Source organism: Jaculus jaculus, chromosome 14 (genome assembly GCF_020740685.1).
Source record: "Jaculus jaculus isolate mJacJac1 chromosome 14, mJacJac1.mat.Y.cur, whole genome shotgun sequence".
NCBI classification, from domain to species: Eukaryota; Metazoa; Chordata; class Mammalia; order Rodentia; family Dipodidae; genus Jaculus; species Jaculus jaculus.
Genome location: NC_059115.1, coordinates 10,713,226 through 10,734,695, shown reverse-complemented (window position 1 = coordinate 10,734,695; position 21,470 = coordinate 10,713,226). Strand labels below are relative to the sequence as shown.

General features: G+C 39.2%; 1 protein-coding gene across 1 annotated transcript; it reads right to left on the bottom strand.

Moving 5' to 3' along the window:
- Nucleotides 1-16,683: 16,683 nt before the first annotated feature.
- On the bottom strand, nucleotides 16,684-17,625 carry LOC101598656 (vomeronasal type-1 receptor 4-like). Its single transcript, XM_004671833.1, has one exon. It carries the CDS (start codon nucleotides 17,623-17,625, stop codon nucleotides 16,684-16,686), a length of 942 nt encoding a protein of 313 aa, XP_004671890.1.
- Nucleotides 17,626-21,470: the final 3,845 nt, after the last annotated feature.

Genomic DNA, 21,470 nt, shown 5'->3' with positions numbered 1-21,470 from the left:
GAAATAAGCCAGTGGTGGTGCCACATGCTTTTAATCCTAGCAGTCTAAAGGCAGATGTAGGAGTATCACAGTGAGCTTCTGTTTAGCGTGGGACTACAGAGTGTATGTCAGGCCACACTTGGCTGTAGTGAGACCCTACCTATTTTAAAAAAAAAAAAGCAGACAAAAATGATTTGAAGTGGAGAGAAGCATCTTGCAGGTGATTAGCAAAACAAATGAACCTGACAAGGATCACCAAACAAAAGTAATTACAAAAGATATATTTGGATCAGGTACTCAAAGTAGAACATACTATATTTTACATAACAGAGTTTATTGAAATTAACTTTACTAAAATTATTAGCAACTGTGATTTAAAAATAGAATGTCTTGTTCTCAGGAGATAAACTCAAATGTATTTGGGGGCTACAAATCTGTGAACATCAGCTGAATCTTCAAATAGTTATATTGCTATTCATAGAACTATGTTGTCAGGTCTCTTGAGTCTGAAAGCACCACTAAATGACATTTGTCCTACTTCTGTAATTGTGCTTAGAATTTATCAGAAAACACATAATTTATCACAAACACAAATTATCATGCCTCAATAATAGCCATAATAATTTGAAATGTTTGATCCAAGATCAGGCACATTCTGGTAACATGGCCACAGACAATTTGAGGCAATTCATTAATAAGCCTGTTTGCAACACAGTCACAAAAGCTTTTCTTTTTTCTTTTTTTTTTTTTTCTTCCTTTTTTTGGACAGAACAGAGAAACATTGCAAAGAAAACAGAAGTTGGGCTGGAGAGATGGCTTTGCGGTTAAGTGCTTGCCTGTGAAGCCTAAGGACCCTGGTTCAAGGCTCGATTCCCCAGGACCCACGTTAGCCAGATGCACAAGGGGGCACCGCATCTGGAGTTCGGTTGCAGTGGCCAGAGGCCCTGACGCGCCCATTCTTTCTGTCTCTCTATCTGCCTCTCTCTCTCTCTCTCTTTCTCTCCCTTTTTCAAATAAATAAATAAATAAAATAAATTTTAAAAAAAGAAAACAGAAGTTGAGTCAAAGAATACTGGATTGATGTAGCTCTACCAAATTTGCTATTTGAAAATGATGTGAAATGTAAAGTGCTTCAGAGAGACAGAAACTCTATTGCTGCGATTTCTTCAAGCAGATATATTTGTTACAACAGCAAATCCTTGAATGCATGTAAAGTTTGTTGATCTACAAATGCTAGGTTGACAGTTATTTAAGCCAGAATACAAGTATGAGAGAATAGAAAACCCTCAGGGACCTGTATAGATTTATTAAATAACATTTAACTTCCATTCTATCATCTTCTAGATCTTTTACCCTTTCAATACTTACAATTCACTGAGACATAAGAAGTTATCCTGAGCAAGATGTGGTCAAGGACAGCCGCCGTTCTGGCAGAGGTGAGCCCTTGCTGGGAAGTGCACTGTAGCCTTTCCCTGAAGAACAGCCCTGCTGAGCCAGGAAAGTATCACAGACTGCGAGAAAGTCATACAGCTGCCACAGATCCATGTGCATCTTATGAATACCAGCAATGGCTGGGGCCAAGTGTGACAAGTTCAGGGAAAGTTGCAACAGATTCCATAGCAAAAGGGTTAGTCTCCATGAGAAGCACTGGACCCTGACTGGTGAAACATGGATGGTTGAGGAACTGTTGTGAGGAATTTTCCTTTGATTTTCAGTGGGGATTTAGAGCCATGAGCACTGGAACATACAACTTAAGCCTACACAAAAGCCACTGGACAGGGCATGGAGAAATGGCTTAGCAGTTAAGGCACTTGCTTGCAAAGCCAAACGGACCCTAGTTCAACTTCCCAGGTCCCACATAAGCCAGATGCACAAGGTGGAGGCCCTGATGCACCCATTATCTATCTGCCTCTTTCCCTCCTTCTCTGTATCTCTCTCTCAAATAAATAAAATAAAATATATCCTGCCCACACTCCTTTAAATTGCCACTTTAAACACAGTGTGAGTGACTTTGAATGAAGAATTCTGACTGGTATTGGACTCCAGAAATTCCTGCATCCTGATAAGTCCTTATGAATTTGGAACTTCCTAAGGAGACTCATTCCAGGATGGGATGTTTCAGTTCATGTGAAATTGATATAAAAACCATTGTTTCAGCACATGTGCATAAAAGAAAAGCAATAATTGCTCTCTAGAGTTTCCCTCATGTACATAAATTAAGAACACAATATTCACATATAAGTCCTTCCAGCATGTTCAAAGAAGCAGAAGAATCCTAGAAAATTCAAGCCCAGCCTTGCTACATAGGGAGTGTGATGCAAGCTGGGGGTACACAGCAAGCCCCAGTCTCAGGTGTGTTGAGATATAAACTCTCAATGCCTATTCTCTCCAGCATTTAGATCATGAAGTGATGTTGTATATTGTTAAAGGCTTTCTCTTCATTTATTGAAATAATCATGTGGTTCTTGTGATTGGGCTTATTTATGTGGTGTATTATGTTGACTGATTTCCATATGTTGAATCACCACTGAATCCCTGGGATGAAGCCTACTTGATCAAATTGGATAATGCTATTGTTGTTGAATATACTTTATGACGATTTTGTTCAGGATCTTTGCATGTAAGTTTATCAGGGACATAGGCCTGTAGTTTTCTTTTCTTGTTGTATCTCTGTCTTATTTTGGTATTAGGGTGATGCTAGGTTAATAAAAGGAGTTGGGGAGCGTTCCATGTTTTCTGATTATATGTGAAAGTTTGAGAAGAACGGGTTTCATTTCTTCAATGAAAGTACAGTAGAATTTGGCTGAGAAGCCATTTGCTTCTGGACTTATTTTGTGGAGGTTTTCAATTAACTTTTAAAATACATAAGTAAGTAAGTAAGTAAATAAATATATATATATATTAATAACATATATAATATATATTATATATATTATTGACAACTTCTATACTTACAGATAACAAACCATGGTATTTCCCTCCCCTCCCTCACTTCTTCTCAGCATTATGTTGTCTTTTGGGTCATCCCAGTGGTCACTGCCACCTGAAAAGAGAAGCTTCTGTAACAAAAAGAAAGATCAGCATTAATATATGAATATGAATATTAAGTGTGGTGCTTTCAGGGCATTTTGGTGAGAACAATATATGCATTTAGAGAGACAAGAGCATGTTTATACCCTTAAGGATCATGACCTTTGCTGTCATAGGCTTTTTATTAGGTTTTCAGTACCAGGCACGCATTCCCTCCCATAGAGCAAGCTTCCAGTGTAGTTAGAGAACAGTTGGTTTCCCCCAGAGCAGACATGCCACTATTGTACCCATTTGGTCATTTGGCCTGTCTGGCCAATGTTGAGGCTTCCAGTGTCCACTGTTTTCACTGTTGATGACTTGTATCTCCCCTTGGACTATATGCAGTGCAGCTTTTTCCAGATTTCAGTTGGCTAGTCTATAGGGAGAAGGATTTGAGGTCAACACCAGCTTGATTTCTCAATGATCCTGCTGCACAGGCATGTGAAGCCTTCATAAATAGGGTCCTACCATCTGTTACTCATGGGAAGCCAAGGGCCTTGGCATAGCCTGTAATGTTTTAGAGGCAACGGTGACCTCCCTGGCCAACAGCTCACTGGAAGATATCCTATCCCTGGCACTGCAAATTTTCTAGTAGCAATCTGTGGCTTCTGGATGTGCAATTATCTTTAAAAGGAGGCTTTAATACATTTTGTTCAGAATATCTTGAGTTTTGATTGATCCTCCCTCCACCCTTCTCTTAATCTCTTCCCCTGGCCTCACTTAGGCCATTCCAATCCCTGTAATCTGTTCTTCTACTTACATATGTGCAATATCATTACCTAACGTCATTCCATCTCTTCTCTCCATCATAGCCTTTTTCTAGCTTACTGGCCTCTGCTAGCAATTTTTGGTTCCAGCTCACATACAAGTCTAAACTAGCCCCAAGAATGCAATTTTTGCAAGGAGACATGGTTTACATATTGAGTGCATATCATTGAACTTCTCACAAATTTCAATGACTTTTCTAAATTTTATAAATACACACACACACACACACACACACACACACACACACATATATATATATATATATGAGGCAGCTGAAATTTTAAACTAAAATTATTTTAAGAATCATTAAAATATAAACATGCCTCAGCTCTTGAGAGGCAGGGGTGGGTTGATCTGGAGTTCAAGGTCAGTCTCAGAAATCCAGGTAGTTAATGGCCACCTCGGGCTATAAAATGAGATGGTGTCTCATAATGAGAACATTAAAAAATGTGTGAACAGAATGGATTGTGTTTCTTTTACCTATTCAATTATTATAGAATGCTGAAATGTTCAAATTTTGTGCTTAAGTAAGGTTATAATTCAGACTAAGCATTGAAATAAGTATTTCCAATAATGATACAAAGTGTTAACAGTGACCAATGTGGAAAAATCTTGTACAGCATTTCTGTTCAGGTGGAGGCAGGGATGCTTTGGGGAATCTAAAATAGTGAGATGGGAAACAGTTGAAGCCCCCGACTGGGGTAAGATCAATGGAAATGTGAACAGAAACATACATTGTATAAATTAATCACTGGAGCATTGTCAAAGATCTCTGTCATACATAAGCAGGTTGATTATGCCCATGACAAACCAATCAGCATTTAGATGCTAGACACATATATAACAATGTACTGACTTTAGACACAGTCTATAAAAGCCTGTACTAAACTTTCCATGAAGTGTGTTGGAGTCTGAATTTTTCCCCAGTCACCTGAGCAAGAAGTCTGTTGATTTGTTTCTGCTTTGTTGCAAAATTTTAGAATTGACGTTGTAGTTTTTAATTTATTCCTACTCTATGTATTGGAGCATATTACTTTTCCACGTTTTTGAGATACAGAATTTCAGTGTGCTCGTCAACACACTTACATTGAATCACACCTCAAAACATATTTACACACAACACACACACACACACACACACACACACACACCACAAATTTAAATCATCAGTATGAACTGATTAAGAAGTACTGGGAGGCATGCAAATCATGAGTAAGAAAACTGAATGAGGAGAATAAATAAACTGCCTACTGTATTAGACAACCTTTACTAAAACAAAATACTACAGAACAGAGGAGAATGCCATACCGACTACTGCAGCCTGATGAATCTATTTTCTGTAACCTGTACTCATGAAGTCTCCCATTTAAGAGCTTATATTTCTTTTTTAAATTTTTCTTTATTTTTTCCTTTTTAAATTTTCTTTTAATTTTTATAATTTTTATTTTTTTAATTTTTATCTCATTTTTTATTAACATTTTCCATGATTATAAAAAATATCCCATGGTAATACCCTCCCTCCCCACCCCCACTTTCCTCTTTGAAATTCCATTCTCCATCATATCCCCTCCCCATCTCAATCAGTCTCTCTTATTTTGATATCATGGTCTTTTCCTTTGCTTATGATGGTCTTGTGCAGGTAGTGTCAGGCACTATGAGGTCATGGATATCCAGGCCATTTTGTGTCTGGAGGGAGCATGTTGTAAGGAGTCCTACCCTTCCTTTGCCTCTTACATTCTTTCCGCCACCTCTTTTGCATTAGACTCTGAGCCTTGGAAGGTGTGATCAAGATGTTACTCAGTACTCCAGTCAATTCTTTCCAGCACTATGATACCTTCTGAGTTGTCCCAAAGTCACTGCCATCTGAAAAGAAAAGATTCTCTACCCAAAGTGAGAGCAGCCTTAATATAAGGCTATAAATATTAAGAGAAGTGCTTACTAGGCAGTTTGATCAGCATAGTATATACATTTTTCCAGACATCAGCAGATTTTACATCCCTAGGTCTCATGACTACCCCTGTTTTAAGTTTTCAGTAACAGGGATGTGTTTCCCCCCCATGGAGCAGGCCTCCAGTCCAATTGGAGGGCAGTTGGTTTCCACCATGACAGACATACCACTATTGCACCCTTGGCTCATTTGGGCTGGCTGGCCAATTATAAGGCTTGCAGTGTCCACTGTTGAGTATCTTCACTGGTGCTATCTCTTTCTCCCATTGAACTACAGGTAGAATGGCTTCTTCTAGCTTTCTGTCAGCTGGTCTACATGGAGGAGGTTATCCACTCAGTTCCAGTAGGATTTTTTAGTGGACTTGCAGCCCACTTATGTGGAGTCTTCAGCAATAGGGTCTTGCCATCTATTCCTGGTGGGAAACCAAGGGTCTCGGCAATGGCCTATAATGTTTTGGGGGCATCAGGGAACTCTCTGGCCAACAACTCACTGGATGTATCCCTTCCCTGACACTTAAAATTTTCTAACAACCATCTATGGTTCCTGAGTGTTCCATTGTCTGAAACCAGAAGATTCCATATGATTTATTTGCATTGTTAGATTTTGATTAGCCCTCCCTCCACCTTCCCCTTACTCAATCTCATCCCCAACCTCATGTTGGGCCTTTTCACCCCATTAATCTATTCTTCTATTTCCATATATACAATACCAACCTATTAAGTATCTTCCTCCCTTCCTTTCTCTTCCCTTTATATCTCCTTTTTAACTTATGGCCTCTGCTACTGAGTTTTTTCCTTCTCACACAGAAGCCCAATCATCTGTAGCTAGGATCCGCATATGAGAGAGAACATGTGGCGCTTGGCTTTCTGGGCCTGGGTTACCTCATTTAGTGTAATCCTTTCCAGATCCATCCATTTTCCTGCAAATTTCATAACTTCATTTTTCTTTTCTGCTGAGTAGAACTCAATTGTATAAATATGCCATGTCTTCATTATCTACTCCTTAGTTGAGGGACATCTATGCTGGTTCCATTTCCCAGCTACTAGGAATTGGGCAGCAATAAACATGGTTGAGCATGTACTTCTAAAGAAATGGGATGAGTCCTTAGGAGTGCTTAGGAGTGCTATAGCTGGGTCATATGGTAGATCAATTTTTAAAATTTTTTTGTTCATTTTTATTTATTTATTTGAGAGTGACAGAGAGAGAGGCAAATAGAGAGAGAGAGAGAATGGGCGTGTCAGGGCTTCCAGCCACTGCAAACAAACTCCAGATGCGTGCGCCCCCTTGTGCATCTGGCTAACGTGGGTTCTGGGGAATAGAGCCTTGAACCGGGGTCCTCAGGCTTCACAGGCAAGCGCTTAACCACTAAGCCATCTCTCCAGCCCAATTTTTAGCTGTCTTAGGAAGCTCCACACTGATTTCCATAATGGCTGGACCAGATTGCATTTCCACCAACAGTGTACAAGGTTTCCTCTTTTTCCACATTCCCACCAGCTTTTATGATCATTTGTTTTCATGATGGTAGCCAATCTGACAGGAGTGAGATGGAATGTCAATGTAGTCTTAATCTGCATTTTGCTGATGTTTAGGGATGTAGAACATTTTTTAAGATGCTTATATGCCATCCATATTTCTACTTTTGAGAACTCTCTATTTATCTCCATATCCCAATTTTTAATTGGCATGTTTGACTTCTTATTATTTAACTTTTTGAGTTCTTTGTATATCCTAGATATTAATTCTCTATCAAATATATAGCTGGCAAAGATTTTTTTTTTTTTTCCCATTCTGTAGGTTGCCTCTTTGGTTTATTCACAGTGTCCTTTGCAGTACAAATTCTTTGTAATTTCATGAGGTCCCAGTGGTTTATCTGGTTTTGTTACCTGAGCAATTGGGGTTGTATTCAGAAAGTCTTTGTCAAGAGCAATATGTTGAAGGGTTTCCCCTACTTTTTCCTCTAGCAATTTGAGTTTCAGGTTTGATGTTAAGGTCTTTAGCCCATTTGGATATAGTTCTTGTGCATGGAGAGAGAGAAGAATCTATTTTCATCCTTCTACAGATACATATCCAGTTTTCCCAGCACTATTTACTGAAGAAGCTGTCTTTTCTCCAAAGAGTATTTTTGGTATTTTTATCGAATATCAGGTGGCTATAGCTACCTGGACTTATATGTGCGTCCTCTATTCTGTTCTATTGATCTACATATCTGCTCTTTTTTTTGTTTTTGTTTTTGTTTTTTTGTTTTTTCGAGGTAGGGTCTCACTCTAGCCCAGGCTGACCTGGAATTCACTATGGAGTCTCAGGGTGGCCTCTAACTCATGGTGGTCCTCCTACCTCTGCCTCCCGAGTGCTGGGATTAAAGGCGTGCGCCACCACGCCCAGCCTACATGTCTGCTTTTGTGTCAGTACCATGCTGTTTTTGTTACTATGGCTCTGTAGTATAGGTTAAAATCAGGTATGGTGATATCACTAGCCTTATTTTTGTTGCTCAGTATTATTTTACATATTCGAGGTTTTTGATTCAAATGAATTTTTGGATTGTATTTTCTATCTCCATGAAGAATGCCTTTGGAATTTTGATGGGGATTGCAGTAAATGTGTAGATTGCTTTTGGTAAGATTGTCATTTTCACAATATTCATTCTTCCAATCCAGGAACAAGGGATGTTTTTCCATTTCTTAGTGTCTCTGGCAATTTCTTGCTTGAGTGTTTTAATTCCTTGGTTAGGTTTATTCCAAGGTACTTTATTTTCTTTGATGCTATTGTGAATGGGAGTGATTCTCTGATTTCATCCTCTGTACGTTTGTTGTTAGCATATAGGAATGCTACTGATTTTTGTGTATTTATTTTGTATCCTGCTACATGGCTATAGATGTTTATCAGCTCTAACAGTTTGCTGGTAGAGTCTTTAGGGTCCTTTATATATAGAATCATGTCATCTGTAAATAATGATAACGTGATTTCTTCCTTTCTATTTTGTATCCCTTTTATATGCATCTCTTGCCTTATTGCTATGACTAAGACTTCCAAAACTATATTAAATTAAAGTGGGGACAGTGGACACCCTTGGCTTTTTCCTGATTTTAGTGGAAAAGCTTCCAGTTTTTCCCCATTTAGTAATATGTTGGCTGTAGGCTTGTCATAAACAGCCTTTATTATATTGAGATATGTTCCTTCTATGAAGATAGTTTATATTTCCTTAAGAAGGAAAAATTCATCTCACAACCAGAGTTGTTTACAGAGACAGCTTTTGTAATGTGCACCACAGGAAAATCACAGAGTTCAATGAATGTTAGCACTTCAGCATTTGCCATTCAAGCACCTAGTGCTTGCCCATGATCACACATGGGAAACAATAGTGATACGAGCCTGTCATTCTGAGTCTGACTACATAATGATTTCCTGAAGCCACTCACAGAGCTGTTCATCCCGTGCATCACACCATGCTTTGTGTCCTTAGCCACATCACAGGTATCACCGGCAGCACATGTGTAGGTGGAGATTCTTACCTGCAGCTTTCTCTGAGAAGTGTACATCATGCCATAGAAAACACCCTCTCCTCTTAGTGGTCCTTATGTCACTGTGGCCTTTCCACCTTGTTGCAGCTGTTGCTTCCCATGTTTATCATTTTACCTTCCAGACAAAGAGTCCATTTCCTTCTGTGCCTCTGTCCACAGGACTGATACATAATCCCCTGCATGATGCATTTTGTCTGGTGCTGGACCAGTGACCACAGAGGGTTAGGGGTGAAGAGGGAACAATTTTTTAAGAGATTCTGTAAAGTCCTTTGATTTTACCTCCCTCCAGAACAGTGATTATCCAATCACTTTATACAACAGTGAAAGTGTCTAATTGGGAAACTAAAAATAACTCTCAAAAACATTGTATCTTTTACCAATTACCAGGAAGAAATACTACTGATATATTAAGTTTTTCTAAAGGAGCAAGACCCAATGGTGAGGGATATTTTGTTTCATTTTAGCAACACTTTCAGTTTTTCCCTGATGTGGGAGTAGAAAATAGTGTTATCTGTGTCTCAATCATTTGCAATGAAAGAATTACTCAATGTGGATTATGTAATTCTATTATAGGGATCTTACAAAAAATGATACTGGGAGAAAAAAAATGGACTTTAAAAAATAAATCACAAATGATTGTTGGTGTAGACTAGAGAAAACAACGTGAAGCTAAAAAGATAGTTTTGAAGTTCTGAGAATTTTCTTGCAAAGCCTACCAGGCTAGATTTGATTCTCTACAGAAAAGGAAATCAATTCATATACATGAGATTTGTGCTAATGCCATAAATGCCATAAGTGATTAATTCGTTGGAGCAGGACTATCATAGAATTATTTTGTCAAACTTTAATATACATTATATATAATTTTTATCAATGGGAATGTATTTGCCCATGAACTTTGGCTTTGGGCTTTTTTTTTTTTTCAAGGTGGGGTTTCACTCTCGTCTAGGCTGACCTGGAATTCACTCTGTATTCTTAGGATGGCCTTGAACTCACAGCTATCATCCTACCTCTGCCTCCCGAGTGCTGGGATTAAAGGCATGTGACACCATGCCCATCTTGAGCCTTGATTTATTAAGTTATAAAATGTTCTTATGTATCCTAATGCATAATATATAATTTTTAGTTCTATGTACTTACATAGCCATACATTTTATCTACAATTAATATTGTTGTATTTAATAGTATTATAAAGATTGTTATTAAAACTTAATACATAGTGTTGTATATTACATTTGAATTACTTTTAGAGTCTGTGGTATATGTACATCTGGTCTATGCACAAATGCATAGATGGGCACCCAACATGTGGATGCCTGGTAGTGTGACACATTCATTTATTTCCATTAGTCTCCAGGTCCAAGGTTTCTCACTGATCCTGGAGCTCATATGTTTTCTGAGTGACGGGTTGATCAGCAAGTCCCAGTGATCTCCCGGCTCTTCTCGCCTCCGTGGTGAGCATGCAGCTGTCTGCGTCTGTGTCGTGTGCACCTGTGTACTTGAGTGCAAGGATGGCGTTCTAGTCAGTGTGCTCACTCCACAAGCTCTCTTCACCACTGAGTCTTCTCTCACTGGCCCTCATGTTACATTTTCTACAGTATGAACTAGAATTCATATGTGAGTGTGTGTGATTCTGTGTCTGTGTCTGTGTGTGTGAGAGATACCTCTGGTGTTTCTCTGGCACCCCACCTACAATTTTTCAGACATATTCTCTCAATGAGCTAGAATGCATGCATTAGGCTTGACTGTTTGCCAGACTGTGCCAGGGTCTTCCTGTCTGTTCCCTTGCAACGAATTTGGAAATGAAAACCTGCTTTCATTTTTTAGCCCATTTACTTAGCATGTAATTCAATTATTCATGCTTGTATGGCAAAGACATGTATTTATTTACAGAGAGAGATTGAGAGATAAATAGAGATATAACTCTAGGGCCTCCAGATACTGCAACTGAATTCCAGATTCATGTGGGATCTTGTATGTCATGTCTGGTGAAATATGTTGACTCAGAATAGATCCTTCAAAAAACAGACTAGTGGTAGACAGGTGAGAAATCCCAGATAGTTCAATAATAAGCAATAGCAGAAAACATCAACAGACAATGACTGGTTTTTACAAACAATGAAGAGCACAACCAAACAATTTTTGTTCATGTTTGGAGGGGTAATTTTTCTCATAAATCTCTTGTTTTGAATTTTCTGCATCCAGAGCTGATGCATTTAGTTTGCAAGTAGCTTTGTGTCCCAGATAGTTTAAGGTTCTTCTTCCAATGTAAGTGAGCATGTGTTTCACAAAGGCACTGCCAGTGTTGTTTCTAGCTTGGACATGACTTTTTTTCTTTAAGATTTCAGTTAATTAAATAAGCAAAACAGTATATTTCATATTAATAGTATGTCATGTGCATATTTTTGAAAGGCAGGGAAGAACTGTAGAGAGTGGGAGAGAAGTTTAGAAGGCCTTGTTAAGACTAAGGACACAGGAAGACACAGAGTGAGAGACCATACACTCCAGCTCTGCTTCTGGTTTGGATATGAGCACAGCAGAGTAAGATTGAGAAGGACTTTCTTTTTTCAACATCTGGCTACTTTGTGAATGTATAAATAACTGTGTGATATTGCTCTGATTCTTCTTTTTCTGATTCTGTCCACATCTGACATGGTCCTTGTTAATGTTTAATATATAGAAAGGAAGAATGACTTTCTATATGTTTAATCTCCAGATACTCACATTCTGGAATTTATGGCACTCTATGCAGTTTTCCATTAACAGAAATGGTTAAACTATACACAGGAGTAAAGCAAAGTCTGGAGACACAAGGGTCTCTGGTAAATAGCATAAAATGGCTAAAAAAGGGGAAGCTCGCAGTGAGAAGTGGTGCCCACCAGCAAGTGGCTGGTTTATCAAAGTGAGACACATAAAGGTGAAGAATAAAAATTGAAGAAACATGTTTTTTGCTAGGATGAGGATGCTCTGGGTGGCTCTAATCTCAGCAGAGAATTTTGAAAAGAAGTTTTTCCTGTGTATGCATATTACATTCTGCTTATGCTTATACAATGTGAATATCCTGAAGGCGCTAGTACAAACCATACACCCCCAAAACAGCAGATCAATGTTGATATCAAAACCTTCCGTTTTTTGATCATGAAGTGGTGTTCTGTTTTGTCAAAGGCATTCTCTGCATCAGTTGAGATGATCATGTGGTTCTTATGATTAATTTTATTTACGTGGTATATTACATTGATCTATTTCAGTGTTTCGAACTATATTTGCATCCTTGGGGTGAAGTCTAAATGATCAAGATGGATAATTCTTTTGATATGTTGTTGAATTCATTTTAAGGGGATTTTTTTTTCAGAATCTTTCCATCTAAATATTCCAGGATATATGTGTATATTACAGTTTTCTTTTTTGTGTGTTTCTCTGTCTAATTATGGCATTAGGGTGATTCTAGCTTCATAAAAGTATTTAGGGAATATTTCTTGCTCTATGATTATGTGGAACAGATTGAGAAAACTTGGTTTCAGTTCTTCTATGATGACTTGATAGAATTCAGCTAAGAAGCCATCAATCCTAGACTTTTCTTTCTGGGGAGGTATTTTATTACCTTTTGAATCTCCATGGATGTGATAGGTTTGTTGGGGAGTTAATCTGTTACGAGTTTCATCTTGGTAGGTGGTATGTGTCTAGGAATTTATCCATTTCTTCCAAAATTTATCTAATTTTGTGGAGTAGAGGTTTGAAAATATGCACAGATGAGTCTTCTAATTACACTGATGTCTGTCATGACATCATGTCCTTTTTCATTTCTTTCCAAACTCTCTTTTATATGATTGTCATTTAATTGAGAAACTTGCTCTGCTGACAAATTGTAGAGTCATATTCAATGACAGAAATGAAGGCTCTACCAACATAAGCTAACTAGAAGGAACTAGCAGTTCTCATCCTCTTAAAATACATTTCTGCTACTACATAACCTATCTGGCTTTCTCTGGGCTTCACTATTGTCTTCTTTGCATTGCTTCTCCATTTATTGATAAATTATTTTCTGATTATATTGCAAAGAGACATTTTTCTGATACAATAGGGTCTGAGGACAGCACAATTTGTGAATGACTGTTTGCTCAATAAAACTACATAAAATTCAGTGTAGTTAATATTGTATCTTTAACATTAAGTTAAATGTCTATGTTATGTATAACCAAAATCAGAATTGAACAGTCCCAGAAGTAGAGGCCATGAAACAAGCATGGAATATGTGACTAGAAAGTACCTATGTCGCAGGTTCTGTATGATGTTAGCATGGTTATAATGTGTTTCTCAAAATATTTTAGTTATGTATTTGTAAAGAGAGATAGAAAGAATATGGGCACACCATGGTCTGTAGCCCCTGCAAACAAATTCTAGATGCTTGCAATACTTTGTACATCTGACTTGACATGGGTATGAATTGAACCTGGGTCAATAGTCATTATAGGCAAGCACCTTAACTGCTGAGCCATCTCTCCAGCCCCTTGACACATGTATTGATATGGAAATTTAATGTTACCCTTAAGATGTAAGCTTTGCAGGCTCAGGCCTTTATATGGGATTTGGGGTATAGACTTTTGAAAATAATTGGGTCCAAAGAGATGTTACAAAAACCAGTTATTGACTAATCAATTTTTTGGGGGGGGGCGGGCGGTTCAAGGTAGGGTCTCACTCTAGCTCAGGTTGACCTGGAAGTTACTCTGTAATTTCAGGTTGGCCTTGAACTCACGACAATCCTCCTACTTCTGCCTCCCAAGTGTTGAGATTAAAGACATGATCCACCATGCCTGGCTGAATAATCAATTTTTGACCCATTATTTGATGCAATTATGGAATGCTGTTACCAACTATAAATTGGAGGCTAATTTGAAGAATTAGTTGCCGGGGGTCATGCTCTTGTACATTGTAACTTGTCCCCACCGTTACTGGTCTGTTTATGGCTGACTGCCATGAGAGGGGCCACCTCCTCTTCAAAAGGTTCCTGCTGCCATAACGGTCAGCCTGCCGTCTGTTCCACAGCAATGGAGGAAGCTGAAACATCTCAAGCTAGAAGCACAATTCAACTTTGTCCTTGAAAGATTTTTATGTGTGACATTTTGTCACAGAGATGAAATGTCACTAAGATACACTAATTTCAAGAAAATAAAACTATAAAATTTGCATTTAGAATGAGAAAGAAATACTTGCCTATCTGTTACCCAGAGGTGACAGAATTGGTCCTTTAGAGAATAAGTATGGGATGGGCACTTCAGCGATCTTCTCCAGGGCACTGAACACCATGTGAACATGAGGAGAAGCATACCACCATGCTTGTGCATTATCTTTTTTTTAAATTTATTTTATTTATTTGACAGTGACAACAGAGAGAGAGCAAGGGAGAGAGAGAGAGAGGGAGAGAGAGAATGGGCACGCCAGGGCTCCAGCCACTGCAAACGAACTCCAGATGTGTGCGCCCCTTGTGCATCTGGCTAATGTGGATCCTGGGGAATTGAGCCTTGAACCGGGGTCCTTAGGCTTCACAGGCGAGCACTTAACTGCTAAGCCATCTCTCCAGCCCTTGTGCATTATCTTTGTTGTAACAGCATACTCAGACCATGAAGTTCAGGAAAAACCTAAATGGCTTCCTCACAGGAGTTAAGACTAAGAGTCTAAGAGGAAGGGGCCAGCAGATTAAGAACCTGTCCAGGATGTGTCCTCTGCTTCAGCTGTGACCCTTGTGATCTCACATCATACATGGAGTAAATTGGTACTCACAATAGTCCCTATGTGCAGCATTATCATTATTTAAGATAGAATAACCATTATCTAATAACAGCCATACAAGGGGATTAGGGAATGATGCACTGATTCATAGATAATATGGTTATAGATGCATGATACTGATAGAGAGAGATGAAAACACATGATGTTGTGATAGATCTAAAGTATGGTTGCATGGAAAATGACTAGACATACCTCAAGTACAAGCATGCACATACATACTCCGTGTGTTTACTCTCCCTGAAATTAAACTCCAATTGTAGTGATGATAATATATAATTCCTTACTCAAGTTACATGTGAGAGGCTGTCATTGAATTCACATATGTATAGCAATATTGACCTATGAATTCCAATTCATAGTAGGGAAAATTTTGCTGTATAATATAATGTGTAAACTCAATTAATTATACATATCAAAAGTTCTAGATACCAATGACATAAAAATTAAGTATTTGTAAATAAAATTCAAGTTTCAATTTCCTCTACCTTCCTGCTCCCCTAATTCCTTGATTGTGACACTGCTACTTTTGGTTTTTATTTATTTTTACAATCCAAGAACGAAAGATCTATGGACTATTTTATTAGATGCATGCACACAGAATATTATCCTATACACTTAAGAACATGAGTTAAAGGAAATAATGTCATCAAAACAGGATCAAATATTCACATACCGGAGTCTATGGGGGAAATTTTAATATCAAATATACAAAATCACAATGGGAAATTCTTTACTACTTTCTGAATGATTTATATATGAATGCTTATATAAATAAGACCCCCAAAAGTTGCTGCACTCATATATTATAGTTTTTCTAAAGTTGGACCTTGTCATTTGAGAGACATGTATCTGTTTAAATGCAAAATATCATAGAAACTCCATCAATTGTCCACATAGGGATCCTGCCCAGGCCACACTTGATCTAGGCCAACCTGACATTAGACCAACCTTAGTTCTTGTTACTTTTAGCTGAATGAAATTGAGGGCTCAATTTGACATTTCAGGCCCTTTAGAATGATGGTATAATTGCAGACAAACTGCGGTTAACCTTTGTCAATCCAAGAGAAGTTTGACTGAAAATCCCATACTCATATATCTGTGCATAATTGTTAAAATATATAGATCACCAGGATTTAAATTTCACTCGTAGTGCAAAGTTCTTCATGGAACCTCTTATTTTTAAATATTTTTTTTAATTTTATTTATTTATTTGAGAGCGACAGACACAGGGAGAAAGGCAGATAGAGGGGGAGAGAGAGAATGGGCGCGCCAGGGCTTCCAGCCTCTGCAAACGAACTCCAGACGCGTGCGCCCCCTTGTGCATCTGGCCGACATGGGACCTGGGGAACCGAGCCTCGAACCGGGGTCCTTAGGCTTCACAGGCAAGCGCTTAACCGCTACGCCATCTCTCCAGCCCATTCATGGAACCTCTTGATAGCAATCATGTATGCATTTGCACCCTGCTGTAACTATTGCCTAGCTGGAACAGTATGTGAAAACTAGGGCAGGGCTACATTTTGTTTAGAATGGCAGAGTAATGAGTCTGGTTCAATAAGAAAGCATGATAACATGATAGAAATGTGTCCAAAAAATAGAGCTCAAGGGATATTTGTTCTAGAGCTTTTTGACTATATGAGGTTCCTGTGCTTCCTCACGTGAACAGTTACAGCGGAGCTTAGACACAGTGGTATAGTGGGTGAGGAGCACAAAGGGACAGACGGCTGGGAAGCATGCAGACATTGCTACTTTGGCATTGACCAGCCACCCAGAGGTCACATAAAAAACAGGAAAACACAAAGTTAGGATAGAAGAGTTTAGGTATAATAACATAAAGATACTCACAAGAGCAAGGATGCTCTGGGTGGCTCTGGTCTCAGGTGATGACAGACGAGACAGGGATGAATGAATGTGTTGGACCCTTTGTTTGTGCTTCCATAGCACAAGTACCATGGAGCCACTTGCCCACACCATGAGTCCCACACACAGGACATCAATGGAGGACAACAGGAACACATATAATGGCTGGCGAAGATGATTAGGATCTATAAGAACACAGTATGCAAAATCTCTAATCACAGTCAGATTTCTTGCCTCCACGATGTCTGTCATAATCATGGGAACAAAGGCATTTAGCAGCAGTTGCAGGACCCAGCTCAGGCCCAAGGAAGAACCAATGATCTTTGGTTCTCTGATTTTGATCTGTAGTGAGTTGGAATTACAGGGTTTTATTAATATGGCCTGAAAAATACTCAGGAGGGATATGGAACCCAAGGATACTCCTCTGGCCACTCTATAAAAATAAAAGATGAGTTTACAGGCAACATCACCTAGAAAATAAATCATACCAAAGGCAGCCATTGTGTGAGGGATTCCTTTGAAGAGAAGAATCATGAAGTTGGCTCCAATAAGATGCTTGACAATCACATCTGTGGGCTTTGCCTTTCTCCCTGTGGTGTCAGTGAGAATGAAGTAGCCAAGGCAGGCGCAGTTCCCCAGGACGCCCAGTGCCGTCTGTGACAGGAACATGATTCCCATCATCAGGTTTCTGGAGGCCATTCTCTCATTTTCCCAGGTGACGGTCACTCAGTATCAAATGCATAGGATGCTTGATTGGCACACAGGACTACTTTCATTATGATATGTGAAAAACAAGAACCCCCATGTAGTCATTACCTTTAATTCATCAGTAATAACGATTTTTGTATTGTTCATATGTCTCATAGTGTTCCCTGTGTTTTCAATACTGGAATGGCATTAGTCAAGTTATTGTAGTATAAGGAAAGCTATATATTGTTCTTGATAAGTATAATAGTTTTTCAGCATGCTTAATGGATAATACCTATTTTAACTTTCACAATAGTCTGTACATATGTTCATACTAAGAAATGGATGGTAAGTCCAAATCTGTGTCAGTTTTTCTACTGCTCCACAAGAAACAGCAGACTTGGCTGAACTCAGACTTTCTGCAATAAACGACATAAGAACACAGTGAAGAACACTATTTTCTTGGTAAATAATTGTGATCTCAATTTAAGCTGTAATTTCATTTTTCTATTTGGTAATTTTTTTTATAGACACCTTGCCTCCTTATTTAAATATAATCATGATATTTGAAATTCTCTGCAGGTTAATTTCAAATATCTGTTGAATTGCAAATATCAGAAGTCTATAGTAATAAATTATAATAAAAATACGTTTATTGGGCTGGAGAGATGACTTAGTGGTTAAGTGCTTGCCTGTGAAGCCTAAGGACCCCAATTCAAAGCTCGATTCTCCAGGACCCACGTTAGCCAGCTGCACAAGGAGGCGTCCGCGTCTGGAGTTCGTTTGCAGTGGCTAGAAGACCTGGTGCACCCACTCTCCTCTCTCTCTGCCTCTTTTTCTCTCTGTCTGTCGCTCTCAAATAAATAAAATAAGCAAAAAAATTAAAAAATATGTTTACTTACTTAAGGATGTTATTAAAAGTGCTAAATTGGGGTTACTAAACTTTTGGAATTGAAATAAATGTAAAAATTTTACTTTATATAGTTAACTTGATAATTTCTAAGTGACAGTACAAAAATATCTGAAAGATTTGTTCCTACCAAGTTTTGAAAGGCTCCAGATAATGGAATAGCAGTCCTACTTGAAAACTGAACATTAAAACATAAATGGTTTCAGTCGTCCTGATTATGAGAGACCAACTCCAGGTCTGTAGAATTCTCATTGGGCTTATTTGAAATGTAAATCTTTAGGAGTCTCCTTTGTCTGCCTAAACTAATTATGAATTTAAATTCTTGTTACTGTTCCTTTCTTTAATAATGACAGAAAGCCTGTCATTATGCCACAGAGCACTTGCGATTAAAGTACTGAAATAAATACTGTTATCTGCCCATGGAATTTGTAGTCAGAAAAGCCAGGAATCTAAGTCTAGAATCTTCTAATCTGTGAGAATGGTGTCATCCCTCACTTAAGTCTGCCAGATATTCTACCATCTCTATTCAGTAGACTCTGAGAGTGAAAATGAAGAGAAAACTACCTCTAAAACATGACCACAAACCATCTTAACTCTCGGAGCCCCTTCATTCTTGCTCCTAAGGAACCCACAGGAACTCACTTTGCAATGAGCTCCAAAGAGATGTGTCCAGGGCTCAGGGAGTCTCTCTCCGGAAGGCTCCCTGCACCTGCGGTAAGCTCATCTTCAGGTTAGATTGCCTCCTCTGTGTAAATTCTTCCTGTGTGGGATCCTCTCCCTGAAAGGATGTGACCACAGCTGAGAGCAACATTCACCCAGAACCAGGGGAATGTCATATTGTCTAAGACTGGAAAAATAATATTAAGAAAACCACCTGTGAAATTCGGGTGCTGCTGTGATATCAGCTATGCCATGGAGATTCAGTGGTCAGAGAGGCAGCCAAGCCACCCATAGGAAGGAAGGATTCGGTATCCCAGGATGAGGTTTTGATATAGCGAGACCTCATCTCCCCTGTGTTCAAGGTGATCATGTTACAGGAGACAGTGATGACAGTATCTTCTTAGGGAGATGACATCAGCCCTGAAAAACACTTCTACTAACTAGAAGAAATTCTGTTTCCAGCACCTTTGAAGGGGGTCACGCTGGAGACCTAAAGAGGATTTTCTGCTCACTAAGTATCAAGATCAGAGAAGGCCTCCAGGGAACTGGAGAGGGAGAGAAGGTTGAAAGGCAGTGGTGACAGGACTTTGTCTTCTCCCAGGAACAATCTCACAAATCACACGGAGTATACAAAGTGAAGTTGGTGAGACTTCATACACACATAGAAACTTGACATACAGCTTTTAGTCCAGGAAGCCAAAAACTCTTGTAGTGACTGGATAAATGTGTCAGATGAAGGGAAGTAATGTTTCAATATACCGCCTGTGGTGGTTTGATTCAGGTGTCCCTCATAAACTCGGGTGTTCTGAATGCTAGGTTCCCAGATGATGAAGATTTTGGAATTAATGCCTTCTGGAGGCAGTGTATTGTGGGGCAGGGTTATGGGTTTTATAGCCAGTTTCTCCTTGCCAGTGTTTGCACACTGTCCAGTTGCTGTTGTCCACCTGATATTGGTGAGGAGGTGGTATCAACCCTCTGTCATGCCGTCATTTTTCCCTGCCATCATAGAGCTTTCCCTTGAGTCTGTGAGACAAAATGAACATTTTTTTTTCCCCCACAAGCTACTCTTGGTAAGGTGTTTCCTGCCAGCATTGCAAACCTGGCTGCAACAGTTTAGTTTGTACCAAGAATTGGTGTCAATGGTACTTGAAACTAGGCTATATGTCTTTGGCCCTTAGGAGCTGATTTTTAAGAGGAATGTGGAAGGATTTGAAACCTTGACCTAAAAGACATCTTGGAGTACTATAAGTGCAGCTTGGTGGACTATTCTGATCAGAATTGAAAGAGCAAATGCACTGAGAATGAACGACTATGAAGTTTGGCTTATGAGAGTGAGAAACAGTTTTGCCTGATCTGGGCTAGAAGTGGTTTGTGTGTGAGAGGCTTGCTCTTATGCCCATGTCCTGAGAATTTTTCCAAGTTTGCACTGCATAAAAATGGAGTGGTATGAGCAGAGGGATATGGCACATTAAAAATGAAATCTTTTGGGGAAACTGATAACCACTCAGCTACAATTGAGAGATTACAACCATTGAGATTGGCCCAGCTGACCTACAGTGGAACAACAGAGAGAATGCAGAATCTTTTGAAGGGGTCTGAATGCTGAAGGAGTGTCCTGTTCTTCAAAGTCTCTTTTACCCCCTGGATTAACAAATTTGCACCCCACCTGATATTATGGAGTATAAGAAATGTAGGAAACAGAAGGTCATTTTTTTTTTTTCAGCATGTTCTTGTATTTTGGAAACAGCCATGGGCAGTGCAAAGCGAGTTTGTTGGATTGCCTGCATGGAGACCCAATGGAGCTGTAAGGATGGACCGTGGGTTGCAGTGAAGACCCAGTGCAGATGCTGGGACAATGAGATGGCTGCAAAGGAGAGCTACTGGCCCCAGATGAAGTGTTCCAGGACTCTGAGTAGTCTAGCTGGAGGGGAAGAATTGGAACTCCAGAGACTTGCTGCTGCTTATAAATTATCAATAAGAATTGGGAAATTGTCACTGACTCGAGTTGTTGGACATGGAGCTACAGAGTGTGATGATTGCCCTGTTTAAATCTTGTATTGGTTGAATATTTCAATGTGATTCTACTGAGAATGTTAAGTAAGCACTGGTAAATGCCCTTTTCGTAGTACGCTCACTGTCCTCAGTGCCTGCAACCGTCAGCCAAGCCCATCACCACCTCCCGTCTCCTCCTCATGTGCTGTCTCACTCTCTTGCACATCTCCGGGACTCTGCCTCACACAAGTGACTGAAAGTGCCCGGTCTGTCATAAGCTCTGTGTAAATCCTCT